This window comes from Alnus glutinosa, chromosome 1 (assembly GCF_958979055.1).
Source record: "Alnus glutinosa chromosome 1, dhAlnGlut1.1, whole genome shotgun sequence".
NCBI classification, from domain to species: Eukaryota; Viridiplantae; Streptophyta; class Magnoliopsida; order Fagales; family Betulaceae; genus Alnus; species Alnus glutinosa.
The window spans coordinates 19,909,236-19,935,365 of record NC_084886.1 but is presented as its reverse complement, the minus strand read 5'-3'; the positions used below and the strand labels follow the sequence as shown (position 1 = coordinate 19,935,365).

Below are 26,130 nucleotides of genomic sequence, written 5' to 3'. Positions count from 1 at the left end.
AATAATAATATATATATATATATATATATATACACACAAACACGACTGAGACAAGTTCTCATTGCTGAAGGAGAAGCCGAGAAGGTAGCATTAATTAATCAAAAAGTATTCTACCTCCACTGGATAATGCTTTTTGAAGCAGACTTGCAATTAAAGAGTTTTGTTTTGTTTTGTTTCTTTTCATGCACTACATGGATACATCAGACAAAGCCCATGCATAAGCATAGATAAGATAAGACAAATATGAAATATACATACACACATACATGTATTCTGATTTAAATTATAATGTTATTTTCCCCATTGGAAATCAAAACAGACAACAAAAATGGCCTCTTCGTCTGACAATACTTGTACATATATGTCTTCTATAGGGAAGCACAATGAAGCAGAACATGTCACAGAAGTGAAACAAAAGCTAAAGAGATTTTAATAAAAGTGAAACAAAAGCATGAGAAACTATGAATAATTATGTGGCAATCTAAACGGAAATAACGGTGTTAAGCGAAAGGTACAATCGTGGCACCCGCAAACTTGCCGTTGGATATTGGAATCTCTCTCCCTCTCTCTCTCCCTCTCTCTCTGGACATATAATTGGGAACACCCACGTTTGCATTTTGTGCACACGGCGCCAGAGATACAGAGACAGAAACAGAGAGATTAAATAGTTAAGACAGAGAGATTAAATAGATATCTGTGAATGTAAAATTTTTGGGTTTTAAATTGGGTTGCGACAAGGGCATCACTCAATCTCTTGCTTCATTCCAAAACAGAGATTTCCTACAAACTTACAGAAAAGGAGAAAAAAAAAAGAGCTTTCTTTGCTTCAAGCATATACGATTCCCATCTCGTAAGTCTCTTCTTTTCTTCCTTTCCTCTGTATCTCTCAAGTTAAACTACTTTCCTTGTGCTGATGTCTCTGTTTTTTGCTCTTGGTTTGATAAAGGGTGGTCTCTTTTTCTATGCATCTGGGTCTTTTCTCATTCTCCCTCTCTTTTTCTTTTCTCTGTTCCTCTTTCTGGGTACTTTCTCCTCCTTGTTTTTCATGCCTTGGAATGTTTTTGGAGATGCTTTCTTTATTGGGGTTCTTTCATTTTCTGTTTTGCTGGGCTTTCTATTTGGTAGGCTGTTTCATTAAAGACATCTGTTGTTCCTAAAGATACTTCACTTTGGCAAATTTTTCCCTTGCTTTCCTTTTGAATTTCAATCTCCTTTGTCTTAAAACTTTACATATTTATCGGCTTTGTTCAATCTTCTCATGAACCTGAATCTTTTGCTTCTCTGTAGACTCTCCTTTTTGTACGAACGATTTGAGGGGTCTAGTTTTTTCCTGTTGTGTTTGCCAAGATTCTGAATGAAAAAGGAGTTTCTTCATTGTCATACGTTTTGTTAAAAAAAGATTAAAAATAAATAAATAAATTCTTCTTCTAATAGCTTGCTTTGTTTTTAACTATAAAGGTCTCAATTTTCAGGAGCTCTGCTCAAGGAGAAGATAGCTTGTTCAAGGAGTTTTTAAGGCTTCGATATAAGTTGATTTCCTTGCAAATTTTTTTGAATTCATTTGGTGGATGTTGAGAAATTGAAGATGGGGGATCACTTTGTGTTGCTGGTGGATCGTTTGCTCACAGAGTCCACGTTAGAAGCTGCAATTGAGAGCAGAAACCGGTCCATGCAAGCTACATCCTCAGCAGTTGATGAGAAGAAAATCGATAACCCTTCCCATAAGGTGGATTATGGAAATATATCGTCTCCCAGCAAATTGGTGGAATGCAGGATATGCCAGGATGAGGATGAGGATTCAAATATGGAGACGCCCTGCTCTTGCTGTGGCAGCTTGAAGGTCGGTTGAACTCCGTTAAATCTCCGCTTATCCCAAAAACTTAAACTTAAAAGCTTAAGTTTATAAGAATTGTTGAATTTAATTATTTAATTTATATTCTAATGTTTCCCGTCACACATGGAAATATTTAATTAAAATGGAAGAGGTAAATGACAAAGATAGAGTTCAAATTCAGGACATCTACTCTGATACAAGGTTAAATCACCACTTATTTCCAAAAACTTAAGTCGAATCGATGAATTTAATCATTTAATTTATATTTTAACAGATTCTCCTCTATTCTTAACCTTTTTATTGGTTTTATAATGTCACCATTGTATACTGACATCCTAATCATTCCTTTTATGTTCTTCATAACGGTCTGTACGATACTAGAATTCTCATCATATATCTGATGATTTATAAATACCATTTACCTTTCTGCATCTCAAGGCAATATCTGAGTTTCAAAAGCCAAACTTTATGTAAGGTTCTTCTATTGATTTGGTTCAGTCAAGTGGTAGCCTACTAGTTTGCAATAGAAAGATAAGGACCATCATTTTCCGACCAAAAGAAACAGTAAAGCCATTTTTAAAATGTTTCTGTCAGATTGATTAAAGTGTTTAACATATAAATGAAAATAATTTCACCACATTCGTTAAATATTCCCATCTCTATGGGCTTAATCAGATGATTTATCTTCATTTGAATTTTCAAGTTGGATTTGCCTGCCCAAGATTTTGATTTCTGTGAACAACAAATTCTATAGGTTTTTCACATTGAGTAATGTTAGAAACTACATTTTAATCGTACAACTATCCAACAATATTGACATGGCAGTCTTAACGTCAGCATTGTTTAATAATTGTGGGATAACAATGTGTTATATAGCATTACTCTTTCACATTTATTCTAAGTAGGCTTGCAGCTTGCTATCCACATCTCGTACACTGCAACTATCCTACGACGTAGCACATTGCCATCACAGTCACCATGAACACTACCCCCATCAGCATCAGTACTCCCCTTTTCTTGATCGACGTTGTAACAATCTAAGAAAAATGTTAGTTACATTCGCGCTATCACTCCAAAATGATTAGCAAAGTTGCAATTGAAGTTCTCTAAGATCTCTTATAAAGCTCAATTTCACCTAGTAAGGAACTAATGTGAGACTAAGGAGTTAGAACCCATGAATTCATTTATAATCCACACATTGTATGAGAACTAATCATTTTCTCAATGTGAGACTGGAGTGCTACAGACTTAAATAGGTCTTTCTATTCTTTTGGCATTTGATCTATGTTAAGACAGACTAGCATGCATTGCCAGAATGTTAGATCATGAAACAGAAAGGTCTAAATTGGGTGTTTTAGCTGCAAATTTGTGCCTAAATGATCTACTTGTGGTGCATAGATAGCTTAATGTATTACTGAAAGACATGAAATTGCTTCTTCTTTTTTTTCTCACTTTAATTATCCTTGGTCATATATGTTTGTTTCCCAATTTTACAGTATGCCCACCGCAAATGTGTACAGAGGTGGTGTAATGAGAAGGGTGACACTACATGTGAGATATGCCACCAGGTGCTTTATCATTTTTCTAGTTATGCTTCTGTGTAATGTAAATTCACTTTTACATCACTCTTAGTTTGGATCGTTGCATCATTAATTTTCACTGATCTTGATATTATACATGAATCATTACAAAATTTAGCCATTTATTAAGATCATTCTTGAATTTCAGCAATTTAACCCTGGTTATACTGCTCCTCCCCCTCTGTTTCAACTTGGGCGTGTTCCAATGAACTTCAGGTGAGCTTTATATGTAACTTTCTCATCTATATTTCACTGCCTCTGTTTTTTCTACTTCAACTTCACCAATGTGCTCCTATGCTGCCTTTTCCAGGGGAAATTGGGAGATATCTAGAAGGAACTTGAATAGTCCCCGAATTATAGCAATGGTTTCAACTAACCCTAATTTCCTGAATCCTGACTATGAGGAGTATTCAGCTACTACTACAAGAAGTTTGATATGTTGCCGTTCAGTTGCTTTCATCGTAATCTCTCTCTCTCTCTCGTATCAAAAAGTTTAAGCTGATAGGAAGAAGTAAATTTAATCATTTAATTAATATTATAACAGCCTCATCCAATCTCATTTGCTTCCTATGTTGCAGTTCATGGTTCTTCTGACTTTACGGCATACTCTTCCCCTCATATTTAGCGGAAACAATGAGTACTCTTTCCCACTGTCTATGGTAAGATAATTGGGTTGCTAATTCTTTTCATGAGGACAAAGATGAAACCTCACTGCAGAATGATGAAAGCTTTTTCTTCTTTGCAGCTGTTACTTCTACGAACTGCTGGGATTGTTCTTCCAATCTACATTATAGTGAGAGCAGTAACTTCTCTTAAGCGCCGCCGACATCCACCGGTAAGTTCCTTTTCTGGTGTTAAAAGTTCACTCAGATCATGAACCATCTACAACTCAAATGCTCATTGAAGTTAACTCGTCTATTAGGAGCCTTCCATTTCATCATCAGATGATGATGAAACTGAACATTCAACACAGCATCCCCAGCCTCATATCATTCATGTACAGGTATAGCCGGCGGAAATTGAAGAGATGGCGTCGACTTGCTTAGCAGTATCTACCAATATTTATATTGTTCTTGTTTCAAGGAGAATACTAGAAATCAGTTCAAGAATGAAAAGAAAGAAAATGGAAATTGGGATCCGATGCTTTCTTTGGACAAGTGTGGTGGAATTCTAGTCCCACCAAAAAGGTTTTAGGCGCCTTCTTTGTTATCTTTCAGACCAAGAGGCTACACTTGAAGTCTTGAAACACTTCCCTCGTTGTATCGTCTGAATACTTTGTACGGCCAGAAAAGTATCCCAGTGTGTGTATACAGAAAATATGCCAAAAAAAAAAAAAAAAAATGAAAAATGAAAAAACAAGCCAAGCTATTGAAGGTGAAGTACTTATATTTTTCAAACTGTAAATACCAAGTTCGTATTTATGATTACCAATACTGTATTGATTATTGAATAGATACAAGTTAATGGAGCAATAGAAGTTGAATTATTGCTTTGCTTTAATATCTCTCTGATCATTTTACTAGCATTATTTGTTTATCAATGGCACAACATGGCTAAAGATTGATCTTAATTAGTGTCTTCTATGGAGTCCTCATCATCAGCCGAGGACATTTGCTTCAAGCAGTCATCATGACTAGTCCATACATACAAGGTTGAACAAGGCCTTGTGCCTCTCAGCTTTCCAATTCCCCTTCCCCCCTCTATTTTTTCCCGCCGGTGCTTCTCCCTCTTCCTTTCTCTCATGTCTTTTCCCTTCCTTTCCCACTGTTATCCGGAAGGAGGAAAAGAGCCGTCTTCCTTTCCTCCTTCCCACCACCACCACCTCCGCCTCCTCCATCCCCCTCCCTCTTCCTCTTCGCTTCTCCCCCCACCCCCCTTGATTGACCAGAAATGAATTCTGAATGCTTTTGTTGAGTTGCGCATAAAGATTGGAATCGACACAAAAGTAGTACAAAATTTAGAATGGTGTGAAGCAAAAGGTCTGTTGGGATACATTGCAAATTTTTTATAATTTGAGGAGAACATTGCCTTTTTTCTTTTTTCTTTTTTCTTTTTTTCTACTTGATGTATTGTCAATCTTGCTTGTAAATTTTTTTTTTTTTTTAAAAGGAAAAAAGAAAAAAGAAAAAGGTCATAAGGTCATTGACTTGTACATACCTGTGACTTGAAATTATACCCACTCACGTGACTTGATTTTTGATAAAATCCTCTAGTCCTAAACCTGTTTTGCCATGCCCAAGTCCACCGTCATGATTTGGCCTAATGGATCTAAATTTCATCTTACAAGTCTTGTGCGGCGGCCATGCAATTAGGGGTGTACAAACGGTTACAACCGATAATTATTAGCTAAAACCGCGAACCGCTAACTGCCTAGGCGGTTATTACATTTTACCAACCGTAACCGCTAACCGCCGGTTAGCAGTTATTGAGTAGATAACCGGTAGTTGTATAATCGCTTTTCAATTTGGGTTTTGGGCTGATTTTCGACCGATTTTGGCCACTTTTGAGCCGGTTTTAGTGCAGGTTTTTAAATCCAAAATAATAACAAATCCAAAACATAACAAATCCAAATAACCAAATACAAACAAATCCAAAACCTAAGCATTACAAATCCAAATATAAATCGAAAACATTGCAAATCCAAATCTTATAACTACTAACCAGTTATTAACCACTTTTTTCAAACCTTATAACTACTAACTGCCTCCACCTAGGCGATTAGTAGTTATTTATAACTGCTTTTGAAAGTAGTTATGCAATTATACAATTATACGGTTAGTGGTTTTAAAGCGGTTATAACCACTCCGTTTATACACCCCTACTTGCAATTACATTTCTTTCTTTCTTTTTCTTGTTCTCTTTCACTGTAAATAAATGGTTTAAGATATGATACAATTCCTAAAGTATTTCCTGGGCCATTTATTTAAAACCAGATCATTAAAAAAAAAAAAGACGATTAGAAATGATGGTTCCCAATGATTTAGCCACACCTGATGATCGATTTAAGGGTAGCTGGTCAAGGCTCAATGATCAGTTTGGAGGTAGTCGAGCCATCCCCTTGACCACAAGAGTAAATCAACCACCCTCAATGTCCCTTTAGCCAATAAGTGGTTTGGCCGCCCCAATGGGCAATTTGAGAATGGTCGAGCCACCTCCGATGGCTAGTTAAGGAATAGTCAAACCACCATTTCAATGGTTGATTTGAGGGTTGCCAAAATAATGGTTTGACTATTCCCATTAGCCGATTTGGGGGTAGCCGAACCAATACTTGAGCCATGGGATTCCCTTGACCACAAAAGCAGTGGCGGAGCCACATTAAGGCCATTGGAGGTCGTGGCCCCCACAAGCTCTTTGAAAAGAAAATAAAAAAGTAGTAGTTTTTAAAAAGTTTATGTTGCTCGTGAATCATATTCTTTTATAGTAAGTTGTATTGTTTTGGTTTCATTAAGCAGAATTTGTTACTTCGAGAATAATATAGGATACATATATAAAATTAGTTTCTAAAAAATTTCAAGAGATATAAGTATAGAGAAAAAGTAAGAAAGTAATGCTAAATGCTATATTTTTATTTCACAATGATGTACGATAGTCTCAACCAACCCCGGAATATATATATATATATATATATATATATATATATATAGCAAAGACTGATCTAATAGTTAATTTATTATATGATTTTTTTCATGATTTTTTCCATTTAGACTATTATAAATATGTTTGTTTCTATTCTATGATTGTTCATCGGTAGTTTTTCAACCCTTATAATCTCTTCTAAGGTTGTAATTTAAGTTCATGAATCACGTCGAAATTAAAAACTATCTATTCAAAAAAAAGAAGTTGACATTTCAGAAAGTAATACATCGTTAAAATTAAATTTTAACGACAAAACTTCAAATCTCAAAAATTATCCTCTTAAATCTCTAAGAGTTGAAGCTAAAAAACATCCTTTCTAAAACTCTAATTGTAGAATCTCAAAGGTTAAAGTTGACGAACATTCATTGTTTTTTTAAATTGCATTTATCATATTTTTAATTGCCCCAACAACAGTAAATTTTTGGCTCCGCCACTGCACAAGAGGTGGTTCAATTTTTTAAAAGTAGTGCACATGGGTCATAATACATTATCAGTGGTGATCTTTTCAGATCAACAATGGATTCGAAGCATTCATTATTTCTTCAAGTCGTCAATACAATTCATCATTTATATAAAATTTAAAGAGAACAGAAAACAAAATCACAAAGAAACAAGTTTTCCATATCTTTTCACATTTTAAATTGACAGCTAAACAGCTACACCATTCTGCAAATACCAATTCAAGATCTAACAACAGCATTTTATCTGTGGGAATAATATAATGCTCAAGTCAAATCTTACAGAGTTACTGCCCATCATCACCAATTCAAATTACAGAGTTACAAGGGCCGTGGACAACAATGATATATTCTTCTCTCATCTTTCTTGATCAAATCCGCGCAATGAACAAAAATAAATTTTTTGAAAAAAGAAAACAAAGATGCACGGATCTAGGGTGATTCTCTCCCAAAATTAAGACTATTGTACCAAAATCTGTACATTATATTTTTAAATGTCAAAAAAGAAAAAAGCTTGAAATAGGATACAGAAGAGGACCTCAACCAGTGCATTCGGTACAAGGCTTTGTTCTGGATTTGCTATTCAGAGCCTGATTTCACCCGGCTGTGCACCTTATTGCCTGTCTGATTATGTCCCTTTAAGAATCTTAGTTCCAGTTTCTCCTAGGCCTGAAATATTGTGGAAAAAGAAACAAAATAAGAAAATTGAAAACCTTCTAAACAACCAACTCTATGCTCACTAGCTCTCTTTTTCTTTCTTTTTTTTTTCCCCCCCTTTTTTTCTCCCCTTTTTATAATGGCTCTGCTTTTTTAAAATTTTTTGAAAGAGCTCATTACCCTCCTAATTATCATATGTTCTTTAAAGAGTGTAGTTGGTGGAAATACTTCCGACTCTTTTGCTGTGAACGCCAGTAGCAAGCAAGTGCTCCAAATGCACAGCTAGCAACAGCAATTGCCAATGCAGCCCCCACAGGCACCACAACCGCACTTGTTGAGGCCACCAAATCTTCAAGAGCCCCATTGGCCCCATCATTCCCAAGAAGTTTTTTGTCCTTGTATAGAGATACAAGCATTTTCCCATAATAATTAGTCAAAAACTTGAACACCTCGTCCTGGTCCCAATCAATGCTATTATTTCTCTGGCTACGAGGGAGATGACAGGATGAGCAAAGCTGCTTTGGAGGCCAAATCATCTTCGGAAATTTAGGATCCTCTGTTCTTAAAGATGCTTCTTCTTTGATTAATCTCTCATTGACCTTATTGTGTGCACTCCACAACCAAAGAGCAAAGTCACGGGTTTTGTTGAAAGGACTAGAGACACTGAAATCAAGATTACTCACTTTTAGCTTAAGTTAGCTGAAAGAAGCTTAAAGAATTTGAAATATGTACTATTCTCAGAAGCACATACCTTGAACACATGTCATAAAAATGTTGGCGACATTCCTCACAGATGAAGAAGTTGTGCACAAATTCACATATAGCTGTAAATGCAAACTGGCTCTCCCCATCCTCAATTCTAACAGAGAGTGAATGCAGCAGAACCCACAATCCACAACTGCAGACAGAGAAGAAAGCAACATGTCAAAAGAACACCACTGAAAGAACTCCCATAGTTGGGAGGAGACTTAAAAGTAAAAGGGAAATAACTTTTAGCTGGAAGACTATAACAACCAAAAGTATAAGCAGTAGCTTTTACTGAGGTGGAAAATTGATATTGCAATTGCATTAGTGATTGAGGGTGTTAATATTACATAGTCAAGGGAGTTGTAAACGTGTAGTAAGGAAGTAACAATGTATATGATATATTGGGTAAGCTATCAAATGGTGTGTAACACCCCCATCCCACATTAGGAAGATGAGTAGCCCATATAGAGTGGTAGTTTATAAAAACACTCATACGTGCTAAGTCTCGCATTGCTTACTTATTAGATGAAACTGAGCTTTATAAGTAATTTTTTAGGAAGCTTCAAATTAACTAGTCATTTTAAGATGATAGCGCTTTCTCTGGGTCATTATCAAAAACACTTGGTGAGTTAGTAATGTCATATGGTACTAAAACACTTCATGACGCGGAACTGAAGAGGACATCAGGTTTTAAGAGTGGAAGATTTTCCAACATTGGGAAGATGAGTGGTAATTTGGATAGTTTATAAGACATTCATGGGTACTAAGTTACACATTGCTTACTTACTAGGTGAAATTGGGATTTATAAGTGATTCTAGAGAAGCGCACAAATGCTCTGGATCATTATAAATAGTATTAAAGTCACCTAGTAACACCATGTAGTATTAGATCAGTACATGACATAGTCTTGACAAATACGTCAATGGTCTAAAGGGGAGAGATTATAACACACCAGTCCACATTAGAAAGATGAGTAGTCCACGTAGAGTGAGTAATTTTTTTTTTTTTATGACGAGGAACCTCTCCAAAGCAGGGTCATTTCGTATACCAATCCCTGTCGGATAAACCTCGGACCCGTGCAAAGCACCCCCTCTACATAGATCGGGTAATACTCCGACTTCACCGACAGGCTGGTCCCAATGAATTGTTTGCACCCAAGGAGATTCGAACCTTAGACCTAATGGAAATGCTACCAATACTAAGGCCCTTACCACTTGAGCCAACCCCTTGGGGTTAAAAAGTGAGTGATTTATAAAGACATTCATCAGTGTGAAGTCCTCCATTGCTTATTAAGTAAAACTAGGCTTTATAAGTAATTCTATGAAAGCTCCAAATTGACTAGTCATTTTGGGGTGATAGGTCAGATGTGGTTAACGCTTTCCCTGGGTCCTTACATGGGGAACCTACGAACAAGAAGCATCAAGATACCATCTCATAAGCACGCCTCCTGATCTTACAATCCAAAAATTAATATATACATGAACAAGAGAAATGAAACAAATGCAGTAAAAAACATTTTGTTGTTTTCTTTTGTCTAAAAGGGGGAAAAAAAAGTCGTGATGAATTTAATACCTTCTAAGTTATGTGTGTGTGTGTGTGTGTGCGTGTGTGTGTAACAATGGAATCCAGACACTATTTTCTTTGGAAGCAAAATTAATGCTTTCTCTGACACCAATACCAGAAACCCAACACACCACCACCACCTGTAGAATCACATCTACCATCTCAATTACAGTCAACAACTCAACTAAAACCATCATAGCTACAAATGCAACCAACATCTCCGCCATTGTCACCACTCTGCCTCCTCTTCGACTACTCCCATCTCCATCCCCACTAGCCTCCAGCTTTCATTGCCAATTTGCCACTCCACTGCTGCTGCTTTAACTGCCTCATCAATGAAACTACCTTTTCCACCTACCACAAGATGGCCACAAACAATATTGCAACACCCTAAAAAGTTATTTCCACTCTTGGTGGGTGGATTATAAAGATACTCATAAGTGCTAAGTCTTACATTGTTCCTTACTAAGTGAGACTTAAGCTTTATAAACGATTCTAGGGAGCTCCAATTGTAACTTGACTAGTCTTTTTGAAGTAATAGCACATATATGACTAGCCTTTTCCTAGGTCATTACATATGGTATCAGACCAATCTAATAACACCATGTGCCATAGAGGAACTCCATGACGTGAGTCTTAACGAGGACGTTAAGAATTTGAGTGAGGGAGATTGTGATATCCCAGAAAGTTAGTCCTACTTCGAGTGGATGGATTATAAAAACATTCATGAGTGTTAAGTCTCACATTAGTTCCTCACTAAGTGAGACTAAAGTGATTTTAGGGAGTTCCAATTGTAACTTTACTAGTCCTTTTGGAGTGATAGTACAGATGTGGCTAGCGCTTTCCCTGGACTGTGACAAATATACCAACACATGCTTGCCTATTTTTATTAATGAACTAGTTTATGATAAAAATGTCATACTTTGTTTGTCTCCTAAAACAACTTCCAGAAAGCAACAATAAGTAGTAGCTTTGCCTTCCTCTTAGGACACATCAAGAAATGGCACAACCATGATGTTGATTAACAACCCCCACCATATATGGATTTAGGAATGTGTATTTATGGCACCACCCTCACAAGCCCTTAACTGTGTGAGCAGCAAATGAAACTAACCATCCACATCTCCATATATCCCCTTCTATAAGCCTATCCCATTACACCAGGTATCTCCTAGATGCAGGACTCTGCAAAAGAACGTCAGTCAGTTGTACAGATTTGTTTAACCTTTTTTTTTGGTGGAAACTTCTTAGTATTCTCTTCTAAGAACATCACCATTGCGCATGGAGCAAGATAGCTGCTTTCTGTGATTTTGTGAAGGTACTTAAAAATAAAACTTATTTTGAGGCACACAAACTAAATATCAAAATGCAAAAGTTTGATACTTGCTATGTGAACGATGATTAACACGCTAAACCATTAAGCAAAATTTGAAGTATACAAAACAAACCACTACCTAAAGCCCCGAGTTTCATTCTTGCTGCCACGACAGAACATCTGCAAAAGAACATGCAAAGGTAATCAAAACAGTTAGGGAATTTTCTTCCACTAATACAATATAACATCATGAGAAATTGAATCAACAACCAATATAGTAACCAACCAATAAAAAAAAAAAAAAAAGGACTTAAAATGGATAAATTCACTGCAGAAACAATTGTACTAGCCAGCAATAGGTAAGTGAAAAAAAAAAAAAAATCTTACTAAAAAGGCATTTAAGGATCGTCCCAAACACGGACTTGGCATATCACTCACCTCTGCAAGGACTAGGTAAATGACTGAAGCACTGATGCCCGCAAACAATAAACCACCATCCGTACTATTACTCAAATCATATCATATTTGGATACAATTTCAACTTCCTCAAGAATCTCATGACCATCAAATCAGTAACTATACAACATCATAAATACGTGGGAAGAAACAGATCTTTCAAAAAATCAATCATGAAAGTATATAACAATTATTTATTCTTAAGCTGTAGACAACCTGAGTAGTCAGCAAGCACTGAAGGAACTCATTGCTATACTGTAAGTCCAAGGGATGCCAAGCGGCAGTTTCCAACTGAACAGTCTGAAGTGATACTCTAATGAATCTCATTTACTTAGTAAATTTCAGGAAAGAAAACGAGAACAACATCAGGAGTAGGATGTGCTAGGCATAGGCCATAGTTTAGGCATGCAATATTTATTAGTTTTCCAGAATGACATTGGTCAATTTCTGTGGGTCTAACTATAACTATTTCCTGTTATGGGCCCTAGCCAGAAGTTCTTTAACAATATCATAGTTTGAGCCACTTCAATTGCTTTAATTGAAACACAATAGTTCGAGATGCAATTTGTCTTGCGAAAGAAAATTTCACTTATCAACAAAAAACACAATAGTTCGAGATGCAATATAGATGTTTATTGATATAGCCCAGGTGGATGGTCCAACAGCCAGAGGTGCTGGAGAGCCCAAATACACCTGATGTATCACTTAAAGGTTGCAGATATGTTGTTCTACAATTTCCAGCAAGATTGGCTCATACAACATGAGCTATGGAGAATCTTCAAGAGCTGAGGAGCTCAAAATCAAAGCCCAAGAGAAGAAACAGAAGCGAAATATCAAAATCTGATTTTTTTTTTTTTTCCCCTCAAAATAACACAAACCCTTGATTAAGTGGATATATGCAGATTTCTCTTTTCTTTTCTTTTCTTTTCTTTTTTTTTTAACTTGGTCCCCAAGCATATTGCTTGGACCCAAACTAACCTTAATTATGAGTTTACATGTAAAACTAGGCCAGACCAATAACATAAAACTAAAGCCCATCATAGTAAATCCCTTAAACCTGAACCAATTCTAGATTGAACTTGAATAACCCTAACACCCCCAAAAGTAGTTAAACAAAAGTCAATAAACAATGAAACTGATAACTTCTAATTTCAATGAACCAGCCCCAGAGTTTTCTTTTGAAGCCCCTTTGTACATTTTTCTAATTTACAAGCCGCGCATCAATCTTGATTGCATCAATGATGAAGACTAGCAATACTTACTGCTTATGATATTTTCAGCACTTAATAGGCCATTATCTAGTTGGAAGAACATTACTTAGTGCTTCTATACTGCCAATATTAATAACTAAACAATATGTCCATAATTGTAAAAGAAAGCATAAAATGTAATTGAACAAAATCATGTCAAATATTTATCAGCCAATACCAAAATCTAGGTAAAAGAGTATCTTCTTAAACCGAGTCTGTGCAACAGAGAGAATGATAGTAAATTTAATAAGATGAAACACAGCCTTTGAGTATCTACCCAATATCCTCGAGGAACATCTTTTCCACAAATCTGAAAATTCCTCAATGCGCCCTTTCCATTACCATCTTCCTGCTTACCAGTCAACCACATGTCTGATGGGCACAAGTCATCAAAGTTCACAAGCACCTCTGCACTGCCCTTCCGACACCTGCCATATATTTCTAGATTGAAACAATGGAGGAAGAATCATATTAGGCAGAGAAAAGTGACATACTGGAAAGTTTTGTCTGTACCTCCTAGAAGGATGATGAGCCACCAAAAGTTGCAGGAATTTTATTAGCGAAGCCCGGGTTTCTGGTTTGATCATCTGAAACACATGCATAAAATAGATGGATGGAATTCATTAGCAATAATGAGCCCAAACTAGTAAAGGCTGACGAGAAAACAAAAAAGCATACCTTGTGTTCTAAGATGATGTCAAAGGCCGTTGACGTTGCCTCCTCAACATCATATACAGCTCGTGCAATCTTACAAGAGTTGTGTTGCAAGAGTTAATATTTTATTTCATATAGAACAAACTTTAATTTGTAATATAAGTGGAGCAATTTTATCTAATGTTCTTGTGCAGACCTGTCCAGGGTCCGAGGCATTTGATGAAAGATGCTCATTTTCAAATTTCTCATCGTCCAAGCCAAAAGAGCTGCAAAGTTAAAAGCACGTTAGAATATAGTAAAAAGAACAACTCTAGAAGCTAAATTTTTTTTTTTTTTTATAAGTAACTCTAGAAGCTAAAATATGCACAATAATTTACAAAATAAAATGTCTAAGTGGCCATTGTCATCTCCCCAGTGCTTGGTTTGCCATGTCTGATTCAAGCATCAACCCACTAACACATTAGATGCTAGCATACAGAAGAACTTGGTCACAAGAATTATGGTTTCATGGTTTAAAACTAATGGAATGTAGCCTGTATGAAGTAGCAAAACAGTTTAGCTTAATTTGACACATAGATCGTTCTCCTGTATAGTACATGTAATGTACAGAACTATTATACTATCCTGTTATAAATTGATGTGATTCGTCATTTAATTGCTTAACTTTGCTGTACTAACCATTTTGCACAATAAAGTCTTGGTGTGTACCCTGCGAAAGTGTGGATAATTGTAATTAAGCATACCCCAACCACATTATTGTTTACGTAAATTAAATTTAATTGTTTGTCTTAAAACATCAGACTAATGGCTTAAGCCCAATTCAGATTGATTCTATCGGTGTGTTGGAGATATAAGATATGGGACAAGCCAACACTACCTAGTTTCCCGTGGAGTAACTAGCCAGAGAGAGATAGTATGGGCTTTTAATGGGAAAGAGAATCCTATTGAAAAGTAGAAGATAGATATCCTCGGGCTGTTTTCATGGCTAGAACACTCCATATTTACTAATAGAGGCTGTTTTTGGATCATTTGCTTTTACATTGTAGCAACTTATAGGGTTGGGTCCATATTCTATACTCTTCGTGTACGTGGGTTTAACCATTTTTTCTCAATAAGATCTGAATTATTTATCCAAAATATATATATATATATATATATATATATATATATATATATATATATATATATATATATATATATATATATATATATATATATATATTTGCTAATAGAGGCTCCTTCTTGAGTTTCGTTGCCTTGTTAAAGTTTAGATCTTGAATTATCTTCCACTTCCTTTACTATTCTTTTCTATTTTACCTTTTTTTTTTATCTTCTCTCCTATACCCCCCCACCCGCCCCCCCATGCACTACTATTGCACCCTAAAGTATTTATTTATAAAGAAAAAATATATGACAATAACATTCCATTGCTAGATGTTACATTACATTACAAGACGTAAGATGTGCACCCAAGCATGCAAACACATGGCGTTTTGAGCGAGTAAATAAATTTGAACTAAAGAAAAAACCCAGATTACATAATTCATCTGGTTACAATAATTCCCCAAAGAATGTATATCGAAAACAATTAATTAAGACATTATATGTGGAAACAATTATTGAGTATCAACTACTATTTAATTGATATTATAACACTCCCCCTTATCTGTGGGTTCAAATCCCTCAAAAAGTGAGGCTTAACAAGTGCAATATTTAACAAAAATAAAAGGTAAAATATGGAATTGTGGTTTAAATTCAAGATATCAGATATAATACTGTGTTAAATCACCAATTATCCAAAAAAAAAAAAACTTAAGCTGATAAGAAATAGTGAATTCGATTATTTAATCACTATTCTAGCACAAATAAAGGAAGAAACAAAACAAAACAAAAAAGCCATTTATATAAAGATTCTGACAATGAAAAACCTCATGTACTTACACCACCAACATCCTTGTATTGAAAGGAAATCATCCACTACAGTAAACGAAAACTGAATCTATGATCCTTATATTATGAAAGGGAAGTCCCAAAACATTTTGCATAGAATGGTTGTCAAGGAAACATATAGATTCAATTTATTTTAAAGTGTATTTTTCAAATGATTTTCACTCCCTCTAAGAGGCAACCCTTTTAATTGCACTATGCAACCCTCAACATGACCAAATCTCAAATGATTTACCCCACTCCTAAAGAAAGACAAAAATGCCCGAAGAAAGACAACCTATTTAACAATCTACGTTTCTAACCAAGAGAAACGAATACTTTTTTTTTTTTTCAAAAGCAAACGAAATATCATTAAAAGCGCAAGACACAAACTCAAGTATACAGGGAGTATACAAGTGAAACACCTAGCTAAAAAGAGAGAACAATTCAAGAAAATCATGAAAACTAGGCACATTGGAATCTAAAGTGGTTGTCCAATGATAAAAAGTTTTGAAAAAGAAAGACTTCAGTTCCATCACCGTTTTCTCATTGTATTCATATTTATTTCCCTCCAAAAGACCAGACAAAACCATCTACCACACAGTTGAACTTTGAGGACTGCCTCTCAACCCTCTCCAACAGGCAAAAAAGTCTACTACTCTCTTAGGCATGACCCAAGCTAACCCAACACAACCGAAAATAGTACTCCACAAGGCACTAGCAATCTCAAAATAGAAAAGGAGATGATCCAGAGGCTCCTCACTCCTCTTACACATACAAAACTAGTCAACCATAATAACAAGTCATTTGCTTAGGTTATCCATGGTGAGAATCTTCCCTAGGGTGGTTGTCTAAGCAAAAAATGCCTCTCAAGGGAACCTTATTCCGCCAACTATTTTTCCAAAGAAAGGGGGTGCTATCATGAGGTACAAGGACGATATAGAATGATTTAATGTCAAACCTCCCCACTCTTGGAGGGATCCCAACAAAGCTTGTCTTCATCTCCCTATCTTTATCTAAAGGAGTACAAGTTAAAAAACAAAGCAAAAACATCCACCTCCCAATCATGGGCATCTCTAATAAAGTTTACATCCCACTTATGGGAATCATTGGGTAACTCCAAATAATCTGTCGCGGAAGCATCCTTCACACAAGCAAAACATTACAAATACTCCTAATCCCGATACCATTTGCCATGCCATAATCTAATTTTGGAACCATCTTCCAACTCAAATCTGATATGATTAAAAAACACCCAACTCAAAACTCAAAGCCGAGGTCTTTTTGTTGTTTTGCTTGGGCTTTTGTTTTGCTCATTTTAGTTAGGTACTTCATGTGTGTATACTGCCTATATACTTAGGGGCGCCTTACGCTTATTATAAATTTTTCATTACTTAAAAAAAAAATTAGCCTATTCCGAATTAAGGAGAGCAAGGACAACTCTCAGAAAGTCCATGTTAGAAGCATGGGTCTTTTCTACCCCTACAGAGGCATCCTAGACCAAGAGAAACAAATACTTCAACTTGTTTCTCACTAAACCACTCTAACGACGTACTTTGTTTCTTTCACATTTCTTTTTCTCTTTTTCAAAAAAAAAGGGGGGGGGGGGGGGGGGGGAGGATGCTCATTCTATTGACAATTTATATAGTTGGAAAAGTAAAAACCAAGACCTACTTAGCCACATTGTAAAGCGTCAATTTTATAAAAGTAAAAAATAAACTCCTAATTAAGCACATTGAGAATATTTGTGTATTTTTTAAGTTCTACTTTATTTTAAACTTCCCATTTGAAGGACTATTTTCCATGCATCCAATTTATGCACCTCAAAGGTACAAATGCATGAGAAAACTTTCAAAAAAACACAGGATGTGAAAACTGCCAAAGTTAAATACATATTTATAAATCACAACACTAAAAGTGTAAATTCCAACATGATACCTGCTTTAAGTAAAACACATATTACAATATAACCTTCAAACAATAAATAGATGTAAATACCTCATACCTGCCCATTTGCTTGTTGATCCAATTAAGCAATCGATCAGCTGTCCGTCCGTCATCAATGAGACGTATTTCACTTTTCTCTTGTTTAGGTTCCCAACCACCCGATACAAATTTAGGAGGAGGGCCCCAAAAGAGCATTGGATAATGACCAATAGAAAACTTATCACAAAGTTTAGTGTTTATCTGTTCTGTCAGACAAGTGAGAGGAGAAGGACTAATCACCAATCCATGCTTTAAAATAAATAGGATTAAGTGTCATTTAAAGAAGCAATAAGAGAAATGTGATAACTACAGAAGGAGAGGGGATAATAGATCAACACCAAAATCAGCATAATGACAAGAACTGAGATGAAAAAATTAGACACAAATATTCTATCACTAAAGGTTAAATCATGGCTATAGAGCACTCATCTGAATAGTAATTGTCTTCTTAAATTTTGTCGTCCCTCCATTAGCTCTCCTTTAAACGTATTATTTTCTCCAAACTAACCATCTGCCTCCCCCCACCCACACCCCCAAAAAGGGGGCGTGGTAGTTAATATAAAAGATAATATTACTATCGTTGATTGTTGTCAAGTTGTCAAGGAAATGACTTTCTTTTTTATGAAAGAGGTACATTTTAAAAGGAACTGACCAAGGAAAACACCTTTCCAATATATTCGTCATCATAAAAGATGAGTAGGAAAGGCATGGGAAAGGCAAGGCTCACGCTTGTTAGTGTTTGAGTGTTTTGGGCTTTGTTATCTTGTGAGTTTTGGGGTTGTGGGCCTTCTGGGTTGGTTGGGTTTGTGTGTGTTTTTTATTTTTCTAGGAATTTGGGCTTGTGGGAGCTCCCTGTGTATACAGCATGTGTACTTAGGGACGCCTTACGTTTTTTCTATAAAGTTTTTCACTACTTATCAAAAAAAAAAAAGAGTAGATAGGAGGCATGAAAACTAGCATTGGAACCACCTCACTCTTTTGTGCTTCATATTGCTGTTTTTCATAATACTTTTCTTATAATATTCATTCCTTAAATTTGCTTGTTCTTGTCTACTTCTTAATGTTAGAAAATCCAACCATAAAATTTAAGCTAGTTACAAGAGCTTGATACAACAATGTTCAATCAACCACTCAACACATGACTAAGAGCCTACACCTCCTGCAAGCCATATACTCTTGGTTACACTTGTTCCAAACTATCGGCTCTAATACCATTAGTTTTGATAAGTGAAAACCCTTGAAAGTTCTGCAAGTAAGGCCTTGATGCCCATAAACGGGACAACACTTTCCCACATGGTTGTATTTGGGAGTTGATATTGATATATGCGCTAGTAAGGTTTCTCTAGCTACTAGCTTAAGTTTTTAGGTTGGATGACCTAACATGGTATCAAAGTCCAATTGTTTGTTCTTGGATCAATGTAGTATAACTGTTTGTCTTTGTTTCAACTTCGATTGGACCATCAAGTCCATTTGTCTTGATTTTGGTTTCACTAAGACCTTGACATGTAAGGGGGTATTAAGCAATCCCACATTGGTTGTGTCTAGGATCTGATATGGGTTTATCTACTAGATGGGTCTCTCCACCCGCTAACTTAAGTTTTTATGTTGGATACTCCAACCCTTAATCATTTATTCCTTTTTTCTTATATAAGTAAGAAACCAATCTCATTAAAAAGCGTAAGGCGCCCCTTCGTACACCGATAGTATACAAAAGAAACACCTAATTAGAAAGAGAAAAATGAGCAAGAAAGACATCAAAACTAAACGAAAAAGGGTTACAACGTAAAGTAAAACGAGGATAAAATCTTCTCCAAAGTACTTTCCAAATCCTCAAAGCTCCTATTGTTTCTTTTCCTCCATAAACATCAAAAGAGGCAAATGAGCGTCATTTTCCACACCGCAACACTCATTGACCTTCCAGAGGACCACCAACAAGTAAGGAAGTCAATAACCCGTCTGGTCATAACCCAAGACATCCCGAAACGACTGAAGAGAGTGCTCCACAAAGCAGAAGCCTGTCGCAGTGAGGAAGAAGATGATCCACAGACTCCCAGTCTTCTAACACATATAGTATCTGTTTATCATGATAGCATGCCGCTTCCTGAAATTGTCTAGGGTAAGGATCTTGACAAGAGTCGTGGACCACGTAAAAAAGGCAGCCCATGAAGGAGCCTAAGTGCGCCAAACACTTTTCTAGGGAAAGCAACAACCTCCATAGCAAGCAAAGGAGTAAAAGGACTTGACCTTTAACAAACCTTTTTTGGAGGAGACCCACCACATCTTGTCTTCACTACCTCTTCACATTTAACTGAATGCGACGCCTGGAAAAATGAAGCAAAAACATTCACCTCCCTAGTAAAGCTCACGTTCCACTGGTTGGAACCGCCCAAAAACTCCAAATTATCCACAACAGCAGCGTCCTTCACACAAGCAATACCAAATAAAGATGGAAAAGCTACCTTAAGAGTCGTGTCCCCGCACCACAAATCATGCCAAAAGTTGATCTTGGTTCCATCCCCCACAACAAGTCCAATGACAAACTCAAGTACATAGGTCATATACAGAAGAAGTGTCTAAAAAAATAACAAGCCATTCCAAAGTCCAGCATATTAAGAAAATCTAAAATGGAGCTTACGCGAGCAAAGGAGAAGAGATAGAATGCCAGAAAAGTAGCACTTTCAGAAGCATCCACATCAAGGAGGAGCAGATCGTTTGTTGGCTATTTGCTGGAAGGGTTTCAATTCATTTTCTCTAGTTTAGACTTGAACGCTATCTTGCAAGGACAGAAGATTTAGCTATTAACACCAGATTATCAATCAATGCTAATCCTGTAAAGGATTCTTTACAGGTTTTCTGATAGAACTAGATAAATGAGCCAATTCTAATTTGGAAGTGATTATTGTATTCCTTTGGCGCTTTACTGATATAAGTATACAAGGGGTGCAACTAAGTTGTCGTAATCATTGATCAATTGGCTTTTGTTCCAACTAAGCACCCAATTGACAGAACTTTGGACACGTTAGGACAATTAGGAGTACAGACAAATGAAACTAAAACTTACAAGAAATGTGCAGCGAAAGTTAAAGGAATACTATCCCTGAAACCAAGCCTATACATGGAGAAAATCCTTAATCAGGACCTGTTTGAGTTAGTTTGTCTTTGAATTTTTTTCTGGGCTGTTTGTCCTTGCATTTACAAAAGATAGTTTAGCACCCTGCAGAATAGGATCCTGTTTTGATTTATGATTCATCAACTCCATGTAATTGGGAGAGAAGATTGGAGTTAATGAGTGATAGATGATATCAATTTCAATGTGAAAAAGAAAACAATAATCACGATTGGATTTTAGAGGAAATAAGAAGAAAAAGAGAGAATGGGCAAGAAAAGAATAGATCTATTTCTTAGTCAGAGCAACAAAAGAAAATTCTATTATTTCTTTGGCAATGAAACACTAGTATAATTTAAAAAGTAGTGGTTTAAGTCCCTATTGTATACTTTTCGTGTACGAGGGTTTAACCCTTTTTTTCTCAATAAGATCTGAATTATTCATCCAAAGAAATAATTTAAAAAGTATTGGTTGCGATTTATAGGATTTTGAAGCGAAATGAAACTTTAGATGGGCTTATTTCCAAATTTGTATAAACTAAGGAATACATAGCAAAGGGGAAAAAATGAAAAGAAAGAAAATATCAGGGGTTCACTTGGATGATTTCTATGATTGTGTCATGTAGAAACAAATAATATTTGGCTTTTCAAGCTTACTCATCTCGTGAGCATCTATTGATTTATATAGAGTTTATACATGATACAAGATAACATCAAAGTACTTGCTTCCTAGTCTAATACTATCTCTTAGAGATAAACCTAATCTAAATACAAAAACTATGATCAGCAGCCTAAAGTAAACAAAATACAGTTCAAACTCTTCTAGTAAATACAAGTAGGATTCTATCTCTTTAGGAACCGCAGTTCAAACTCTTCTAGTAAATACAAGTAGGACTCCATCTCTTTAGGAACCGGTTTTCAATGGTAGTTGTGATCAACCGGGTTTCTCCTTAACACACTCACTAGGACTCTTATTAGTTTGAATAGAGTTAGGAGTGGGTTGTGCTTTAATATGTCACATTGTTCTTCCAGGAGTTTGGACATGAACTGAATAGAAATAATTGTTAACAATATATCACATAAGTGACTTTCACATACTGGAGCAAATAACACACACAGAATTCTATTCAAAGTAATACTAACATGGACCACAAAACACAGAAAATGTTGAATTCAATAGGACCCTCTGGGTATGAGACTAATTTGCAACAATAGGGTTGGCTTTCTAACAGTTAAAACACTTCACCAAGACAGTGGAGAGACTTATATAAACAGTGGATATCTCCCATCCCATAACCCCCTCCTTCCTTGTCGTAGGCAGGATTCAATTCAAAGCCCCTTGTACGACAGCAAGAGACTTAATCAGCTAACCCAGTTGACACCCACAGTTAAGTCAATGGCCAGTGCTCGGGAGAAAAGTACTACCGTTTTTCATATAAAAAAAATATATACATATATAAGAATCTAATTTCCAGACACCAAATATATCAAACCATGTGAAAAAAGTAATCAAGAAAGCACAGCATAAATACCTTCGATGCACAGTCTACCCTAGTCATCAATATGATTCCAGGATGCACTGCATCAGGTCCATTAAAAAGCCTAGCAACTTTTTCATAATGGGGCTGCACAATTGACTTTTAATCAACAACAAATAATGAACAACATCCCCTAGGAATTACAAGCCACAAATTTTAGCAAACCATACCTTATAATTTCTGCAGGCAGGGCACCTGATAGAACAATAAAATTATGTTAATAAATTTAAACTCCACATGACAAACGAATATCATATTTTCTAAGTTCTTGAATAAATGCAGAGAAAAAAAAGTAATAAAAAAAAATATAGCTATTTTGAAAATAAACATAAAAGGCAATCACTTGGCTGCCAATCCCTTCAGTTTGAGTGGCAAAAGTAGTAAACCATGTCTTCGTTTACTTTATCCTAAACTCAGACTAGCAATCCAGGTCAGCCAAACTGCAAGATAACGCTAAGAACAGCTTCAATACACACACACACGCCCCCAAAAAAAAAGGCGCGTTTGAAATTATTCAACTTTTTATTTGGATTGTCCATTTCATATATCAACCAACAAGACATTAACATGTTAAGAAATTGCGTAAAACAGCTTCAATTGGCTCAAATAACATTTCCACAACCAGTAGTTTTCTTAACATTTAAATCTTTTAATGCAAGTAAACCCAAAGAATATCCAAATTATAGATCTCAAATATTCCATTCAACTAATTTTTTTTTTTTTTTGTTTTACAACCTGAAATGCAACCATTTTCATTTTTATTTTTTCTTTGTGGGGTTAAATTCGAAATACTGACCAGTGAGCGAAGAATTCGACTACGGCAAAGGTGGCAGGGGTGTCCCTGAGGACCGCATCGAAGTTCGTGACGTTCAGATCGACGGCGTAATCGCGAAGATCCCCGTTCTCGGCGTCGATCGCCCGGAGGATCGATCGCGACCCTGAAGAAACCGACGTCGCTCTGGAGCTCAACCAAAGAAGGCTCAGAAGACTCAGAACCAAATATATTTGAGACATGGAATTTAAGACCCAATCGGATGCGCCGACGAATCTTCTTCCACCACTAGGGTTTCGTGTAAGTGCGTAGTTTCAGAGGTTTTTGTTTTGAAGGAAAGATGGGGTAGAGACCTGTTTAAGGGTTCCCGTTAATTGTCAGTGTTATGGCAACGATCGCAGATCCGTCGCAGAAATGGGTGAGTTTTACGTTTCCGTAACTCCGTTCTGCTCGACCTCTCCGACTTGGGTGTCGTTGTTTGAAACTTCAAATTCTAATCAGTATTTTGAAATTAAATTATTTAAAACTTTTATAATCTCGATGGTTATATTATATTATATCATACTTTTTTCTTTTTTTTGTTTTAAATAATTGCACCGTTGGTCCCTGTGATATGTTATAATTATTTTTCACTCCCTATGGTTTAAAAAGTACAAGGGAGGTCCCTGTGATATGCAATAATTACGTTTTACTCCCTGGGTCGATTTTCCGTCCACCATTTTGACGGAATCTGTTAAACCTACACGTCAGCGCCACGTGTCTCCAATAAGATGGCGACACGTGTCCATCTTCATAAAAAATATAAAATTATTAATAAATTTATTTATTTATTTATTTTTAAAAAAAAAACCAAAAAAAAAGAAGACAAAAAAAAAAAACCTGGCAGCAACCCTTGCCACCTTTTGCCTTTTTTTTGTTTTTGTTTATCTTTTTTGAATTTTAATTTTAATTTTTAAAAAAAAAAATAAGTATTTTTATTTTTTTTTTTAATAAATTTATATTATTTTATTAAGATGGACATTCAGCGCCACGTGTTGCCAATAAAATGGTGACACGTGGCATTTGACGGAATCTGTTAAAATTTTTAGAGAAATGATCCCTACACTTATTTCTCACAACAACCCCACAACAAGCTGATGTGACTGGTAATATTTTATTACTTTTTTTGTTTTGTTTTCTTTCTTTTTGTAAAAAAATAATAAAATACTATCAGCCACGTCAGCTTGTTGTGGAGCTGTTGTGAGAAATGAGTGTAGGGATCATTTCTCAAATTTTTAACAGAATTTGACTGTAGGGATCGATTTATAATTATTGTATATCACAGGGACCTTTCATACACTTTTTAAACTATAAGGAGTGAAAAGTAATTATGGCATATCACATGGACTAACGGTGCAATTCTCTCTTTTTTTTTTTCTTTTTTTTTTCTTTTTTTTTTTTTTTCTACAGACAGTATTCATATCATACTTAATTACAAATATAAATAACAAAAAAGATAATAAATTTCAAAACTGTACCATAAAGTCACTCTGAGCCATCAAAATCATCGTAATCCATCCAATAAATAATATACAAGAAAATTTGTTTACATAATTCATGTTTTCGGCCTTTCCATGTCAGGCTGTCAGCACGAAAATAAATAACAATTTTCTTTCTAAATAATTAATTACTTCATAAAAACGAAAGAATGCCTCATTTTGACGGAAAATGATAAATGTACATCACATGTACAACAAGTGTACAACACCCCTCTCACATGGGGTGGGCCCCACAGTGTGTAGGGCCCACCCCATGTGAGAGGGGTGTTGTACACTTGTTGTACATGTGACATACAGGAATCACCTCTCTTGGATACAAAAAATTTGGAGATAATTTAACAAAAGGGTATCGAATTATATGTCGTTTTTAGATAAGGGCACTGTATTAGCAAACGTCTCAAACTGGAGTATTTACGTTTCTCAACGTCTCACTTAAAGATAATCCGTTAAGATTTACTGTTAAATCCTGTCAAAAATTTTGAAATATCTCTGTGTTTTTTATTTAAAAAAAATTATATAAATTTTCAAAGATTCGGGTATGGGTATTTTTGCAAATTATGTTAAATTCTGGCCAACACCTAAATTCTACCATTTTTTTCATTTTTTTTCCTAAAAAAAAAAAAATAGAGATTTTGAGTACCCCGTTAGGATTTAACAGCAAATTCTAACAGAATACCCTTAAGTGAGACATTTGGAAACTTGGATACCTGGGTTTGAGACTTTTGCTAGTTCAATACCCTTATCTTAAAACAGCATAAAATTCGATATCCTTTTGTGAAGTTATCCCAAAAATTTGATTAGTGATTTTGCATTTCAAAAAACAAAAAGAATAAATTATAAGTGATATAAAAAATTGTTATATTATTATATTAAGAATTAGAGATCTCAGTTCCAGACATTTATCATACATGTAAAATTTATGTCATTGTATCAATAAAATAAAAAATAAAAAATAAAAAAAATAAAAAAATATGTCATCACTATTCAATCTGAAACTCATATATTTAGTAAATTTTTTTTAAAAAAAAAAATTATACTTTAAATATTTTTTAAATTAGATCATTTTTGTTATCTCTTATTATTTTGATATTAACAAGCATGATAAAATATGTAG

General features: G+C 35.4%; 2 protein-coding genes across 5 annotated transcripts; one reads left to right on the top strand and one right to left on the bottom strand.

The window, feature by feature from the left end:
• The first annotated feature begins 507 nt into the window (after window positions 1-507).
• On the top strand, window positions 508-4,914 carry LOC133858657 (uncharacterized). 3 transcript variants are annotated; one of them, XM_062294132.1, is made up of 8 exons: window positions 508-850; window positions 1,459-1,840; window positions 3,331-3,402; window positions 3,563-3,630; window positions 3,725-3,875; window positions 3,993-4,073; window positions 4,160-4,249; window positions 4,337-4,914. In XM_062294132.1, the coding sequence occupies exons 2-8, from the start codon at window positions 1,586-1,588 to the stop codon at window positions 4,421-4,423; spliced, it is 804 nt and encodes a 267-aa protein (XP_062150116.1). In that variant the 5' UTR covers window positions 508-850; window positions 1,459-1,585; the 3' UTR covers window positions 4,424-4,914. The 3 variants fall into 3 exon arrangements, with proteins under 3 accessions (XP_062150116.1, XP_062150115.1, XP_062150117.1); XM_062294131.1 differs by having other exon boundaries at window positions 509-850; window positions 1,473-1,840; XM_062294133.1 differs by lacking the exon at window positions 508-850 and adding an exon at window positions 931-1,022 and having other exon boundaries at window positions 1,473-1,840.
• A 2,815-nt stretch (window positions 4,915-7,729) lies between these two features.
• Window positions 7,730-23,965, bottom strand: LOC133876438 (sulfhydryl oxidase 2). 2 transcript variants are annotated; one of them, XM_062314721.1, is made up of 12 exons: window positions 23,503-23,965; window positions 22,877-22,901; window positions 22,701-22,793; window positions 18,083-18,264; window positions 14,348-14,417; window positions 14,176-14,244; window positions 14,011-14,084; window positions 13,775-13,925; window positions 11,931-11,971; window positions 8,917-9,063; window positions 8,346-8,828; window positions 7,730-8,177 (listed from the first exon to the last, which is right to left on the bottom strand). In XM_062314721.1, the coding sequence occupies exons 1-11, from the start codon at window positions 23,718-23,720 to the stop codon at window positions 8,357-8,359; spliced, it is 1,542 nt and encodes a 513-aa protein (XP_062170705.1). In that variant the 5' UTR covers window positions 23,721-23,965; the 3' UTR covers window positions 7,730-8,177; window positions 8,346-8,356. The 2 variants fall into 2 exon arrangements, with proteins under 2 accessions (XP_062170705.1, XP_062170712.1); XM_062314728.1 differs by having other exon boundaries at window positions 8,394-8,828.
• Window positions 23,966-26,130: the final 2,165 nt, after the last annotated feature.

Excerpts from the sequence above, each read along its gene's own strand:
- LOC133858657 (XM_062294132.1), top strand. The coding sequence starts at position 1,586 with ATGGGGGATCACTTTGTGTTGCTGGTGGATCGTTTGCTCACAGAGTCC. Across the intron at positions 3,403-3,562 it reads CATGTGAGATATGCCACCAG|CAATTTAACCCTGGTTATAC; the intron begins GTGCTTTATCAT and ends CTTGAATTTCAG. Across the intron at positions 3,876-3,992 it reads GCCGTTCAGTTGCTTTCATC|TTCATGGTTCTTCTGACTTT; the intron begins GTAATCTCTCTC and ends CCTATGTTGCAG.
- LOC133876438 (XM_062314721.1), bottom strand. The coding sequence starts at position 23,720 with ATGTCTCAAATATATTTGGTTCTGAGTCTTCTGAGCCTTCTTTGGTTG. Across the intron at positions 14,418-18,082 it reads ATCAACAAGCAAATGGGCAG|CTCTTTTGGCTTGGACGATG; the intron begins GTATGAGGTATT and ends TTAACTTTGCAG. Across the intron at positions 13,926-14,010 it reads GCTCATCATCCTTCTAGGAG|GTGTCGGAAGGGCAGTGCAG; the intron begins GTACAGACAAAA and ends AATATATGGCAG.